This window comes from Phaseolus vulgaris, chromosome 11, assembly GCF_051622355.1.
Source record: "Phaseolus vulgaris cultivar YP4 chromosome 11, ASM5162235v1, whole genome shotgun sequence".
Lineage (NCBI taxonomy): Eukaryota > Viridiplantae > Streptophyta > Magnoliopsida > Fabales > Fabaceae > Phaseolus > Phaseolus vulgaris.
In genome coordinates this window covers 5,003,940-5,019,837 of record NC_143508.1, presented here as the reverse complement: position 1 = coordinate 5,019,837, position 15,898 = coordinate 5,003,940, and the positions used below count along the sequence as shown (strand labels likewise).

The following is a 15,898-nucleotide window of genomic DNA, read 5'->3' as shown; positions in this document are numbered from 1 at the left end:
ACAAATTTGTGCTCTTCTTTCTATATTCTCATACATAACATATTTCTTTTATCTATTTAGGTATCTGTAGATATACTGTTCCTAGACGATTAAAGAATAGATGCATTTTTTTTAGGTATATTCGTTTATCTATCGTATCTATATATAGATATAGATAATGAATTCTTTATCTATTTTTTTCCTTTTTTTTCTGCGATACAAAGAAAGGTTTCTATTTCCATAATATTGGAGTGGTTTAATTAGTTGGTTAAAAGACCTAAAAGTCGGAGTTCTGGGGTGGAGTGAGAATATTAAGAATTCATCTTATAAGGATTACCAAAAGAGAATCAAGCCCTTTTCTTTGTGTTTTTTTTTTCGTGGCCATATAATTGCTGTTGATGTGTATGTTATATAGTTTTTGATAAAGATAAAGAATTTTTGCAGTTCATCCTATTTCTTTTATTGGCTTGACTGATAAGAAATAAGTATTGTTTTTGTTTTAGAATCTTAAGGAACCCCTATCCTATTTGAAACCCTATATTATTCTATTATTTATGAATTTTGTTATTTCTCACATACATAATAATATCTGAATGAGACTTCGATTATTCTGTCTGATTGAATGTCAATCAATTATTTTGTCTGATCTATAAAAGAATGTACTAATATTCTTTGAATATCTGGGGTTGCTGAAGTTTGGATTAGTTTCTTATTTTTATCATTTAGTGAGCATCTTGTATTTCATAAAAATTTGGAGCGATATAATCTTTACGCAAAGGCCATTCTATCCAATTTTCGGGCATTAAAATACGTCTTAGACGCGGATGACTATCATAAGAGATTCCCAACATATCATAAGATTCCTGTTCTTGAAAATCCGCACTTTTCCAAACCCAAAAAATAGAAGGAATTCTGGGATTTTTTCTTGATACAAATATTTTTATGCATACCTCTTCGGGTTGATTTATACCATACTCTATTCTTGTAAGATGATATACACTAGCTAAGAGTCCTCCAGGTGCTACATCATAGGCACATTGGGAACGTAGATAATTGTAACCATATACATATAAAATGACAGCAATGGAATGCCAATCCTCGGGCTTTATTTGTAAAGTTTCTACTCCTAGGTAATCGAAACCCAAGGATCTATGAATTAGTCCATGTTTTACTAGCCAAGAAGACAAACGACCTTGCATTTTTTGCTTCTCCTTAATTTTTTTATGAATTTGGTATTAGTATTTTAGATTTACATTACGATGAAATTTTTAAAAAAGGAATTGCTTTTTACAATTGTACTTTAAAAAAATGTGTCAGACGCTATCTCTGAAGTAGATGGCGGTTGATAGAAAAATTCTTGACCATAATTGCCAGTATAAGTACTGTATCCAACATGAAACTTGTGGTTGATAGTAAAACATCTATTCTCTCGTTGAAAACTTATTGGATCTTCATATATTTCTCGAGATATTTTCTTACGAAGTTTTGTTATAGCATCTATAATGGCCTCCAGTTTAGGTGGACAGCCCGGCAAATATACATCTACAGGAATTAGCTTATCTACGCCTCAAACAGTACTATAAGAATCGGTACTAAACATCCCCCCCGTAATTGTACAGGCTCCCATAGCAATAACATATTTAGGTTCGGGCATTTGTTCATATAATCGAACTAAAGAAGGGGCCATTTTCATAGTTACAGTGCCCGCGGTTAAAATGAGGTCCGCCTGCCTAGGACTCAATCGTGGTACTAGTCCATAACGATCAAAATCGAATCGTGATCCTATTAATGAAGCAAATTCAATGAAGCAACAACTGGTACCATAAAGAAGCGGCCATAAACTGGATAATCTTGACCAATTTGAAAAATCATTTAATGTAGTTGAAATAACTGAATTTTGGGTTGTTTGATCAAGTAAGGGAAACTCAATGGAATTCATAATTGTTTCAATATTTTTTTCTAATTGTCTAAATAATCAAGAATTAAGACCATTCTAATGTCCCCTTTCGCCATGCATAAACTGAACCAACAATTAGGATAAGCACGAATAAGAAAGCTTCTAAAAATACGGATACCCCTAATACATCGAAACTCATTGCCCATGGATAAAGAAAAACCGTTTCAACATCAAAAACAACAAAAATGAGAGCAAACATATAATAACGGATTCGAAATTGTAACCAAGCATCGCCTATTGGTTCTATTCCGGATTCATAACTAGAAAGTTTTTCAGGTCCCTTGCTAATGGGGGCTAAAATTCCAGAAATTAGAAATGCTAAAATAGGAATCAAACTTGATATTATTAGAAATGCCCAAAAAATATCATATTCGTAAAGAAGAAACATAAAAGTACTCCTCTGAATGTAGAAAATATACCGAATTCATTGACATCTCAGTTAGGCTTACACCTCAAGTAACAACAATCATTTGTAATCACATGAAAAAGATATTATTAAATGAAAAATAAAAAAACATACATTGAAGAGTAATCAAATTGGTTTGAGATTCTTTAAGTAATTCATTCAATGTTTAAAATGTTTTGTTTTTCATACAAAATTATTAATACAAACATCCAAAATTTACAACTTCAAAAATGATAAATATGTTTAAAATATTTTGTTTTTCATGCAAAATGATTAATACAAACATCCAAATTTTACAACTTAAAAAATGATAAATATTAATTTAAATAAAGCTATTGTTATTTTAGTGAGAATTTTTAAATACTTCATAATAAGTATTGACCGGTGAAATTTACATTGTGTTTGGATTTGTGAAAAGAAATACACAAATTTATTTATTGTTCAAATAAAAAACCTGAAAAATGAAAAGAATATTTAAGAAATTTAAGAAAAAAATGTAGCATAACCTTTTTAATATATGATTTTTTTTGAAGTAATTATCTATTCTAATATAGTTAAATATATTTTTAATTTTTTATTAATATTTACATTTTTATTTTTTATAATAAAAGAAATAATTAATATAATATTATTAAAATAAATTTTTCAATAACATCTGTTACAAACTTTTAAATCTACTATTTTTTTTAATCCAATCAAATTTTTAAAACTGGGAATTCAAATATATAAGAATAGATCTAATTACTAAATTGTTAATAGTTATTTATTTATTAGCAGTGGCAGTGAGATTTAAAACATTAAATATGAGTCATCTTGCAAACTAATTGACAGTGTTAATTATTAAATCTATCTTTTATCATTTATCATATAATCACATACTAAAAGTATATTTTTAACTTGATTATTGTTCTTTTCTGATGGTTTTAATATCCATTAAATGTATTATCTACAATTTAACTATTTTTTTTATGATAATACTACGATAGTTAATAGATTATTCACTGTTTTAAAAACATGTGGTTGCAAACGAGAGTTTGTAAATCGAAGTATCTTATCTGCAATCTAATCCATAAGACTTTTGGACTTTTTTTAATCGCTAGAAAGTGAAATGATTTTCAGTGTTATTTACATGGAGTTTATACATATTAATATACATTTTTAATGAATATCTATTTTTTATATTAGGATTGGGATTTTCATTAATTTTAATACATGAAAATTTTCAATAAAAATTAAAAGTCCTCTTCAAATTAATTCCAGATGAAAATGTTAAATACATTCTGAAAAAAAAATAAGAAATAAAGAAAAGCAATTTTTTTACAATTTTTATTCAAAACTAAAAATAACATTTATGAAATAACAAAATTTACATGTTTAAATAGATAACATTATTAATTTATTATACTCAATTTCATCATTAAAATTCACATAAAAAAAATATTAGACAATAATTGAATATCACTTTCATGTTAATATTTTTTTTCTTCGTCTGGAGAGTTTTTTCCTTCAAATAATACAGTTTCAAAAAATTGCCTAACTTTAATTATAACCGAATTATTTTTCAGCAACTTGATTGATGGATATATTATTATATTAATTAAATTAAATATTATTATATTAATTAAAAAATAATAACTATTTAAATTATGGAAATACAAGCGTTACCGCATCTATGTAACTGCATTTTCTTTTCTCAACTTGTACGGTGATAGATATTTAACATACATACAGAAATAATATTAGGTAAGTCAAAATTGAAAAACAAAAAATAACATGCTGATTAATCAATCTTTTCTTTTTTCTAATATTTGAGTTTATCCTCTTTTTCAAGTTTTTTCTTTTTTTTCATTTGTAGTTTTGAGTTCAGAGAATGTGATGATTTTCACGTTAAAGTTAGAATTAACTTGATGATAGATACAAAAAAAAATGATGATTTTACTAAGGAATATAGTTGTTTGAAATGAAGTGGACAGAGTAATTGAGAATGGAGTGATACTTGAGATTTGATGTAGAAACTGAGTGAGGATGAAAATATACTATATCTCTGTCTGTTATTGCCTTAAAATAAGAAATTAAATCGATCACTTAACATTAATTTAAAAAATTAAAATACAATTTTATTTTTTAAATAATTCATATAAAATAACAAAATAATTCATTATACTAATAAAATAACATATATTAAATGAAATGAAAATTTTATAAAAAAGTAATTTAAAAAAAAACTCTTCATATATAAGTATATTTATATATAAATATAGATATAGAGTAGTTTTTATTATTCAACATCTCGTCGTGGAGGTATATAACTTTGTCAATGGTGTGGGAGACATGGAGCAGAAGTTGCGGAACTCTATTCCTGGAGCGACGCGACTATTTCCTCCAATTGGGTATTTTATTTATTTTTTAAAGTGTATTATTTAAAGAAAAAAAAATAGGAACACTTCTTTCACCGAACATTAAAAGTATAAATATAAATTATAATTAGTAATACTGAATTTTTACTATCGAATATTATAATTTAATCACATTTCAAATATTATTTATTGGATTCTTAATTCAATATTCGTTTTATATGAATAATTATATATTAAAAATATTAATGACACTTACCACTCTTATTCCAAATTAAAAGTGATCAAGTGGTACTGAATTATTTTTATTATTATGTGATCTTTAATATGTGATGATTAAAGGACAATTATTTTGGTAATGATTAAATAAAAATATCAATGAACAATTTCATCTGTCCATAAATAGATTAGGTTATATCATATTACTTTCTTTACTATTTTAAATTCCATTATCAGTAAAAAAAAATGCATATAGATTATTAAACGATTCTCTCAAAAGAGTATAATATGTATTGACGTGAAAGATCAAACCGTTATGTTCTTTTATCATTATGAATTAATGAACTTAGGTGTGCTTTCAGTTTTAGTTATGATAATTAAATGATTGCCTTTTTCATCAAAGGCTTAAGGTTCTAAAATTTGGTATCATATTCATTGTTATGATTATGTTTCTTTTTTTCGACTTATCTTTTTATTATAATACTTTATACATTTATCTCGTGTTTTTTTTATTAAAATAAAATTATACATGTACCTTCTGATTACATTCATGATAAAATATCTTGATAATTTAGTGATTGGTTTTATTTTGTTTTCATATATTTTTTTATATTACAAAATGGTATTTAAATATCCATTTGTATGTATTTTTAATTGAGATATGAAAAATATGATAAAAGTTTTTTATATTCTTCAAATCAATTAACAATAATGGTAGTGTGATCATATTTAATTTTATTTTTTCTATATATTTTGAAATTAATTAATCGAAACATGTTACCAAAGTGATCTCTCTTGTGTAAATTATTTTATTTTAAAATATACAATGATTATGAGCTTGAAATGTGTGTGTATTAGTCATCTTAAAGGAGGGTTAATATTACATGTGTAAGGGTAGTATCCCAAATAGTTTTGAAATGATTCAGTTTATCATTCTTATATATATATATAATTAACATCATATTGAATACCACTACTACCATCATCATCATAAATGAATGTTGTTTGAGTGAGCTCTTCTAGTTGAAGCAACTTTGTTTTCCACAATTAAGAAAGACTTCATCGTTTAAGCAATCTCACACCACTTGAGTAAACAACTTCAAGTAATAGAATTGATTATGTCTCAACCTCGCTCAAATGCCCTTTCTATGCACAAGCGTCCTTGCAATGCTTGAGCAATACACTTGTTGTATCACTTACAACAAGTTACAGAAGCATAAGGTTTACCGTTTCACCTTCACTAGAGCTTGAGCAATCACATCATGTTTGAGTATCAACACGTATTTGCATTATCTCACATGTTGCATAAACTCATGCACCATCACCACAACTCACACTTGAGAAGATCATAGTGTCGCTTGAACGTTATCACCTTTAGACAAAAGAGAGTATTTTCAGTCTTTGTCTCATTCAAGATTAAGTTTTTGCTTCAATTGTACACTTTATAGTTTAAGCATTCATGTTGTCATTCGAACAATAATAAATAATGCATGTAATTATTACACATTGCTTAAGTGGTATGCCACCACTTCAATAATTTTAGTCTTTTTCAATCAATAAATAATTCTATTTATAAAAATCATATTTATACTAGGATTAAATCTTTCAACTCACTAGGAATATCAATATTTTTCAAACAATAGAGAACTTCAATTATAAAAATCATGTTTATTTTATGATTAAATCTTTAAATTGACAAAATAACTTACCAACAATATTCATATTGACCAATACTTTCGTATAATAATTGTATTTATCCAAAATTTTGGATATAAAAATATACATTTACATGGAGTATACTTATTTAACAATAATACTTTTCATACACATAAACAATCATTCCATATAATAGATACTAATATTAACTACTTTTAAATACTATAAAATATTAAACTGATAAACTGGTAAGCTTTATATATCAAATCCTATACTAATGATATTTCTCCTTTGTAAAAACACCCAAGAAGAGATAAAATATTTAATAAGAAATAAATTATTTATCCAGATCAAAATTCACAGCTTAATTAATTCAACTTAATCTTCACCTCACTATTATATATGTAATTTGATAGTATAATACTATCTTGATTATTTTTTAAACTTAGAGAAAAATCAGACAAAATAAAGTTTTGTAAGATAAAAGTATAATGAAATAAAAAATAAATATTTATAAAAAAAAATTCCTTTACTTATTTAAAATTTATCTTTAGTAAAATTCATATATTCCAGAGAAGGCATTGAAACATATAATTTGACATAATTAAGTAAGTGTTAAGATATTTGTTTATTTTCTATTTTATTTTCCTTTTTCTTTTCAATAAGTTAACTTATATTTTCCAAGATAATAAATTTGAAATTGTATGTGGTATTTGAAAGGATGAGCCAACCATTAATTTGTCTCATTGGCAACAAGATTAAACAAAATCTATGTCATGTTATATCCTTGTCAATCCATAAAATTAATTTCATTTTAAGGTCTAGAAGTGTATTATGTCGGGTGGGTTCCACAACAGTAGAAAATAAAACACAATTTTAAAGATAGATTTATTACAATGCAATAAAATTCTTTCGAAATATTAATTTTGTGTGATGTTAATCGATGTGTAAACGCATTATAACAAGAATATTTTTTTCGCATCTTAAATCAATTTTAATTTGTGTTTTTTCAATATTAAGAAAAAAAAATATCAACTGTCAGTGGTCATATTAACAAATTTGACGCAAAACAAAAACATTTGTATTGTTAATGTTTTAATTAATTATAATAACTAGACTTTAAAAACGTTATTTTTATGACATAACTGAGTTATTTTGTATTTTTTAAAACGTAATAGTTTATTGATGACGAAATGTACAAAAAATTGGGAATAATCGTTGCAAGGTAAAATCATTGCTTACCCTTTTTTTATTCTTTTGGCATGCTTTCTAAGTACTGATAAACAGATACTAACAAATTGTACACTTTTTTTTTTATAAATTACAGGGATATAAATGTTTCTCAAATACAATAATTATTTCTCAATTGAAAATATTTGAAAATTACAGAGCAATAATTAGGGGGTTTACTTTTTGTGGCCCACGTATTTCTCCATGCACGTCCAAATATTTTAAAATACCAGCTTTACCCTTTGTCATTTTACGTCAGAGAGCTGCACCCATTCTCATTTTTCTTTAGTTTCAGAAACTCCATAGCTTCTCTCTGGTGGAGGGTTTCGGGGTAAATAATTTCACAACCATACGGAATGTTTCACTTCACAATATGTTTTTACATTGTTCTGGGCTACATACTTCTAATATGCTTTCTATAACATGTAATTCAGAATAAACTATTATTAATTTTTTAAATTTAGAGTTTCGTCGTAATTATATCTTTAAAAAAATAAAAAATTTAAAAATAAAAATATTTTAATTATATTTTATCTTTTAACTCGTAAGTAATGTGAAATTATAATAGGGATACATAAGTGTTGAGTGTGAAGTCAGACCAGTTGGGCTGGACTGACTAAACACCATATTTTAGTAAGTGAATTTAATTATTGTACCCCACTATAACTATTTAAGAGATCTTTGTATTTGTAATAAAATTGTAACAAATAAAATAAAAACCTAATTAGTTGTCCGTGGACGTAGGTTATAGATTGGCGACCGAATCACGTTAAATCCTGTGTTATTTATTTTCTACGGTTGATTGATTGATGATTATGTGTTGCTTTCCTGCGTGTTTTTATTTAATGTACAAATCAGTCCAACTCATTGAGATTTTCGAATGATTTTGTTTAATTTTCGGTAGACAATATAATCTCCTTGGATTTGGCTAGACAATTAAATTATCGAGAAAATAAGATTGGTATTAAAAGACATGTGTAAAATATGAAATGAGATTCTGAAAAAGAAAAGAGGTTCTTTAATAACCTCTCATTCCTTCTTCAATCTGTTTATTTATACGACACTCATTCTCACTCAGTTCATGCTATAAACTAAGAAAAAGAAGGTGTAGCAGAAAAATGCCGGTGAAACAAATTCATGGTTCAAATTCAGGTGCAAGCTGTCTCATCCCTCAGAGGCCATGCCTCCGTGGCATTCCTCATCCTTCTTTTCAGCTCTGGTCAAGGCCATCATCGTTTCCAAGCCAAAGGAAGCTAAAAAGGGTGAGCCATGGTTGCAGAAATGATGTGACCAAAATCAAAGCTGTGGCTGCCAAAACAGCTGAAAAGAAATTAGTGAAAGTTAAAGCCATCATAAGTGTTCAGCCAACGGTTGGTGGGATTTTCTCAGAAAGGGCTTTAGAACGAGGGTTGGATGATATAAAGGATTTGCTCGGCCAATCACTTCTCTTGGAACTTGTTAGCGCTGAGCTTGATCCCAGTAAGTATACAACAAATTTTTATTTTTTTTTTCAACAAATAATAAATAAAATAAAATGAAACATTTCAGAGGTGTTTTAATTCTTATACAAACACTTCATAAGTATCCAAAACTTTATACACAAAACAATCTGTTCAACACTTGACCATTCAAACTCTACGGATCACCAAAGCAAATCTCAGAACAAACAAACCACACAAAAAGTAAACCCATACTATCCTATCCGATTTCATACAACAAGTCTTTAGTCTAAACAATACTTACAACACAAACCTTACAACAAAATTATTGATAAGAGCACATTCTTTACTTAACTTTTACTCTTATCATCTTAAAAAAAGTCTTATTTTTATGGATTAAGAATATAAGATGCCATTAAGAATTTTATTTTTAACTTATGTATAAGATAAATTTAATCAATAATTTAAAAAATTAATTATGAAAAACTCTTCAAATATACATAACTTTTTATTTTTATTATAATAAAGTCGTACTTTTGTCACAAGCTTATTAATTAAAAGAGTTTTGTTACTCAACAATTCAACAATAAATTATTCTATATTATAATTACTAAAAATTAAGAGAAATATTTTTCTACTTAAAAAAATTCCATATGTTGATAACCTTGTATTGTATTATATTATAATTGATTATTTTTTTTGCTGAAATATAGATTCTAAGTGTGGAGATGAAATAATTTTATAGTTGTAAAGATACACATTTTACTGTATAATTGTTAGAGTAAATTTTTTAACTGAAAAATAGATTTATACGAGGAGATAAGATTGTAAAATGATGGTTTTGACATTAGAGTTGTGAAAGTATTTTTTTTTTTAATTAAAACTAAAGATGTAAAGAGTGTTTCCTATTCATTTGGATGGGTAATCCTATAAAACTAAAAGACAACGAAATTTATGGTCGTTTAAGATATTTTTTAGTTAACGAGGGACCACTTTAATTGGTGAGTTTTTATATTGATATTTGCAAAAATATAATAAATTAAGTGCTTGAACGGGATATTCTTGAAATACTAAAATGGCGATTTTTTTTGAAAAATTGAACATTTTTTGTAACTATACCTATACGTATCCAATAAACTCCACTCGGACCTTTTGTCTGAGAATGGTGACTTTTGAAAACACAGTTCATGATTTAGATTTGAGTTTGAACAGTTGCTTAATTAAATTAGCAAAAAAGAAGGTGGTGATTAACGTTATTATTACTTGTGGTGTTGAATTTTGTTTTGGCAAAAAGAGACGCAATTAGAGAAGAAAACCCTGGAACATTTTGCACACAGGACGCATCAATCATCAAAAGAAATTAGGTATGAGGCTGAGTTCGAAGTGCCAGAAAGCTTTGGAGAGGTTGGAGCGCTTTTGGTGGAGAACGAACATCGCAGGGAAATGTTCGTCAGAGAAATTGTTCTCGATGGCTTCGAATTGGGTCCCGTGAGATTTGCCTGCGAGTCATGGCTTCATTCGAAGCACGACAATCCTCAAAAAAGGATTTTTTTCCCCAACAAGGTTTCATCGATCACCACCACCTCCACTATAGAACTATTATCATTTAATCTACAGTTTTTGTTACCTATTTGCTTCATACGTTAGAATTGTGAGGCAGTGAAAGTGATGAGTGAATTGTTGATGAAACAGTCGTATTTGCCATCAGAAACACCAGAAGGTGTGAAAAGGTTAAGAGAAGAGGAACTACTAACTTTACGAGGGAACGGGCAAGGAGAACGGCAGAGCTTTGAAAGAGTATACGATTACGATGTCTACAACGACCTTGGAGATCCCGATGAAAACTCCGATCTCCGTAGACCGGTTCTTGGTGGTCCAGAACATCCTTATCCAAGGCGTTGCAGAACAGGAAGGCCTCGCACCAAAAAAGGTTCGTCTCTCATAAATCACTCTATTTCTCTCTCTTTCTTTATTTATCCAATATCTTTTTACTCATACTCAATTAATATTAAATCAACACATTTTATTTAATTACTGTTAATCCATACTTTTATGTATGTATTGATACAATTTCGTTGTAAGAAAATCTTACTAAATAGCACTATTCAGTTAAATTAAATTTAGGCTGAAATCATATAATCTCGACGTCAATTCAATATTAATTAAAATGTGATTATGTTAAAATCTTTACGTTAGTTCAATATTAATTAAAATTTAATTACGTTAAAATAGTTTAAAAGTGATATTTATTTTAATAATTTTTTAAAATTTTACTTATTATAATAATTAGCCTATAAAATGATTTTTGATAAAAAAAAAATCTGAAATGAGAAAGTTGTCCTTCTCCTTGTGTGAGACTCCGTACAGACATAGTGATGAGAAGTCCATGAGACTCTGTAGTGCATGGGTCAATTGCTTTTCAGATCTACAGAATCACGAGGAGAGTGATGAGTGAGAATGTGACACTGTGTATATAAAATATGACTATATTATGATATATTACTAGTGACACACGCAAAATTATTAGTCGTTTGTATATAAGTTAATTATGTGAAACACGCAAAATTGGTTATCTACTTATCCGACTTTTATGACCATTTACTTTTTATAAATTTTTATTTATTTTTTAATAAAAATATATATTATATTTGTTAGATGATGTAATCGATGTAAATATATTACATCAGTTATATGGCTTAATCAATGTAATAATCCAACCACAGGTTCCTCCACATATATTGGCAAATGCAAAACTGGTTACCTGTGTGTTTGTAAGTGGTTACCTATGTGACGTTTATGATCCACTAACTCTTTATGAAAAAAATTTCATTCTTTTTTAATATGAGTCATATATTACATCGATGAATCATTTTGAGTAAAAAATATATTACATCAATCATTTCTAAAAATCAATATAATATATATTTTTTTCCCTATTTTCAAACTCCGTTACTCTTTCACGTCTCACTCTTTCACGTCATTTTATGTGTTATTGTAAGATGTTATTAAATTAAGACTTTATGTTAATATATAGGTGAAAACCCTCTATCTCAATCATGGAAAGTGACTTTTTAGCTATTAAAACAGAGAGAAAACAAAGTTAATTAAGCCTATAATATAATATACCAACCTATGTGCATATGCGATGAATAGGACGTTGGCATGTATGTGCAGGTTCTAATTCTATTATTACTGTTGATGGTATGTTAATGTAACATGTGATGTGAGTGAGATGATAAAGCACATTTTTGAAGTGTTATTAGTTTTGATTGGTTGAACAGATCCATTGTCGGAGAAGAGAAGTAGCACGGTGTACGTGCCTAGAGACGAATGCTTCTCCGAAGTAAAGCAATTAACGTTTAATACAAAGTCGCTGGCTTCGGCATTGAAAGCGTTGATACCGGCGCTGAAGACAGTGATAGTTGACAAGAATCTAGGGTTCCCTGTTTTCTCAGAAATAGATGCTCTTTTCGATGAAGGACTTCCCTTGCCTTCTCGAAATGTCAAAATCAGCAATCTTTTGCCCAGGCTCGTCAGCTATATTAAGGACAAAGGAGAGGACATTCTCCGTTTCAATCCTCCCGCAACAATGGAGAGTAAGATCATCATCCCTTCCTCTTCATCTTCTTCCTTCACTAAATACAATTCATTATATTCTATATTTGCATCTCATTCCAATGCCAGGGGATAGATTCTTTTGGTTGAGGGACGAGGAATTTGGAAGACAGACTCTAGCGGGTCTTAACCCTTGTTGCATCCAATTGGTCACGGTAAATTTCCTTTCTATTTCTTCTACTTCACACAAAATGTCTATACCAACAAAAATTTGGTGTGATGTAGGAATGGCCATTGAAAAGCAAACTTGATCCTGAAGTTTATGGCCCTGCGGAATCATCCATCACCACTGAATTAGTAGAGCAGGAAATAAGAGGATTCCTCACAGTGGAAGAGGTATGTTTTAAAGCAAATGCATGAATCAGTGACTTGCTAGGCATAAATATTTTATGGTGCAACACTTAGCCGTGAAAATGTTCAATTAATGCAGGCCATAAAACAGAAGAAACTGTTCGTCCTGGACTACCATGATTTGTTGTTGCCATTAGTGGAGGAGGTGAGAAAACTAGAAGGCACAACGCTATACGGATCAAGGGCATTGTTCTTCCTAACCGAAGATGGCACATTGAGACCACTGGCTATTGAACTGACTCGGCCACCATATGATGGAAAACCCCATTGGAATAGAGTCCTCACACCTACCTGGCACGCAACCGGTGTTTGGCTATGGAGGCTGGCCAAAATCCATATCCAAACTCACGACTCTGGTTACCACCAACTCGTCAGTCACTGGTAATTAACAAGATCTTTAGGAGCTAGCTATGATTTTGAGTAATTAAGCTGAAAATACTAGTTTCTCAATGCATAATACAAGTATTGGTTTTAATCCAGGTTAAGAACTCATTGTGCAACAGAGCCATACATCATAGCAGCAAACAGGCAAATGAGTGCAATGCATCCCATCTACCGATTACTGCATCCGCATTTCCGTTACACCATGGAGATCAACGCGCTTGCTAGAGAGTCTTTGATAAACGCAGGCGGAGTAATAGAGGATAATTTCGTTCCAGGGAAACACTCCGTTCTGCTAAGCTCAATCGTCTACGACAAACACTGGCGATTTGACCACCAAGCGCTTCCCAAGGACCTCATCCACAGGGGCATGGCCGTCGAGGATCCCACCGCCCCTCACGGCCTCAAACTCACCATCGAAGACTACCCTTACGCCAACGACGGCCTCGTTCTCTGGGACGCCCTCAAAACCTGGTTCACCGAATACGTCGACCACTACTACGCCGACTCCGCCGCTGTTCAATCGGACACAGAACTCCAAGCCTGGTGGGAAGAGGTCATAACCCTTGGACACGCTGACAAAAAAGACGAACCGTGGTGGCCGGAGCTGAAAACCAAAGAGGACCTCGTTGAAATCGTGACGACCATTGCGTGGACAGCTTCGGGCCACCATGCTGCTGTAAACTTCGGACAATTCACCTTTGCGGGCTATTTCCCCAACAGGCCAACCATTGTGCGTAACAACATGCCCATAGAGGACCCCACGGACCCGGAGTGGGAGCTGTTCTTGCAGAAACCCGAGAAGACTATGTTGAAGTCTTTTCCATCGCAGATACAGGCCGCAACGGTGATGACGGTGTTGGACATTCTATCGAATCACTCGCCGGACGAGGAGTATCTCGGGATGTCAGTGGAACCGGCGTGGGAGGAGGAGCCTCTTGTGAACGCGGCGTTTGAGAAGTTCAAAGGGAAATTGATTGAGCTTGAAGGGTTGATCGATGCCAGGAATGCAGATACGTCGAGGAAGAACCGGAACGGTGCCGGAGTTGTGCCCTATGAACTTCTGAAGCCGTCGTCGGACGCCGGAGTTACGGGAAAGGGTGTTCCTTACAGCATCTCCATTTAATGTGTTGATCCTCCCTGCAATAATTTAAGTTCCCAGTGACTTTAAATATCAAAAAGATTTTGCTTTAAATTACATAAATAAAAGAGTCTTTATACTTTTATCACTCTATTTTTTATACAACTCTTTCTATTAATGTTATGTAACATTTTTATTTTAAAAGTTAAAAAAAACTTTAATTCTATAATAAATTATAATGTAATAGATAAACTAAATTTATAATTTAAAATATTAAAGAAACCATCTTAAATTAAATAAAGTATTATGTAAAAGTGACAGAATTTCAAACTAACAATATATGAGAGAATAAATATTCTATAAAAATTATATCTCATATGCAATTTCGTATTATATTCAAGATTAATAAAAAAATATGTAAAAGAAAAATTATATACTATATTTAGTATGACTTTAATAAATGATAATTACAATGTTGTGCTTTATAAAGATAAAATAGGTATATGAATTTAAAATATACTAAATAATAATTATATTATAATATTGTTATAATTTTAAAAGTTATAAATAAAACATGTTAATTTCGAATATTACATATAAATATTCATGCAATATGATAATTTTTTTATTTTGTAAACAAAAGTCAGAATTTTTAATATGGATCAGGTTTACAATTTATTTTCACTATATAATTTATTTTAAATTTTTTTAAGTGCAATATTTTTTAAATATTTATACCTATATAAAGGGATTCCCTCAAAGAACTTGTCTGATATAGTGGTTAATGATTCTTTGGTCACTGGAAGGACTTGACTTCAAACATTTATTAAATAATTTATTTATAACAAATAAAAATAAAAGTCAAAGCAAAGAAAATATAATATAATATTATTAGCAACTCAGAGCTAAAATGACATTAGTTTTTTTCCTTCAATATTAAATTAAAATAAATAAATTATAATTGCATAAACTTTAAAATACAATCATACATAAATTAAAAGTATTTTACTAATTTAAAATAAAGATAAGTATAAAAATAAATATGAGACAAATATATGTATATATTTATCATTGTCTCCTACTTGATTTATAAAAGTCACATGCTCCGATACATATATACCATGTGATGGGTTGATACCAAAAGATAGGTTGTTCTTCTTGGAGATTTGAAAAGGGTGGCGGAAGCAATGAATGTGATGGATCAAGGAGGGTTCATATAGAGGTATGAGT

At 29.5% G+C, this 15,898-nt stretch overlaps 1 protein-coding gene across 1 annotated transcript; it reads left to right on the top strand.

The window, feature by feature from the left end:
• The first annotated feature begins 8,643 nt into the window (after window positions 1–8,643).
• Window positions 8,644–14,816, top strand: LOC137812183 (linoleate 13S-lipoxygenase 2-1, chloroplastic). Its single transcript, XM_068614131.1, has 8 exons — window positions 8,644–9,280; window positions 10,535–10,803; window positions 10,933–11,170; window positions 12,522–12,836; window positions 12,925–13,010; window positions 13,081–13,191; window positions 13,286–13,587; window positions 13,687–14,816. Exons 1-8 carry the CDS (start codon window positions 8,920–8,922, stop codon window positions 14,711–14,713), a joined length of 2,709 nt encoding a protein of 902 aa, XP_068470232.1. The 5' UTR covers window positions 8,644–8,919; the 3' UTR covers window positions 14,714–14,816.
• The last annotated feature ends 1,082 nt before the right edge of the window (window positions 14,817–15,898 follow it).

Coding starts and splice junctions, on each gene's coding strand:
- LOC137812183 (XM_068614131.1), top strand. CDS start 8,920: ATGCCGGTGAAACAAATTCATGGTTCAAATTCAGGTGCAAGCTGTCTC. Junction 11,171..12,521: donor AAGGCCTCGCACCAAAAAAG/GTTCGTCTCTCA, acceptor TTGGTTGAACAG/ATCCATTGTCGGAGAAGAGA. Junction 13,011..13,080: donor GTTGCATCCAATTGGTCACG/GTAAATTTCCTT, acceptor GGTGTGATGTAG/GAATGGCCATTGAAAAGCAA.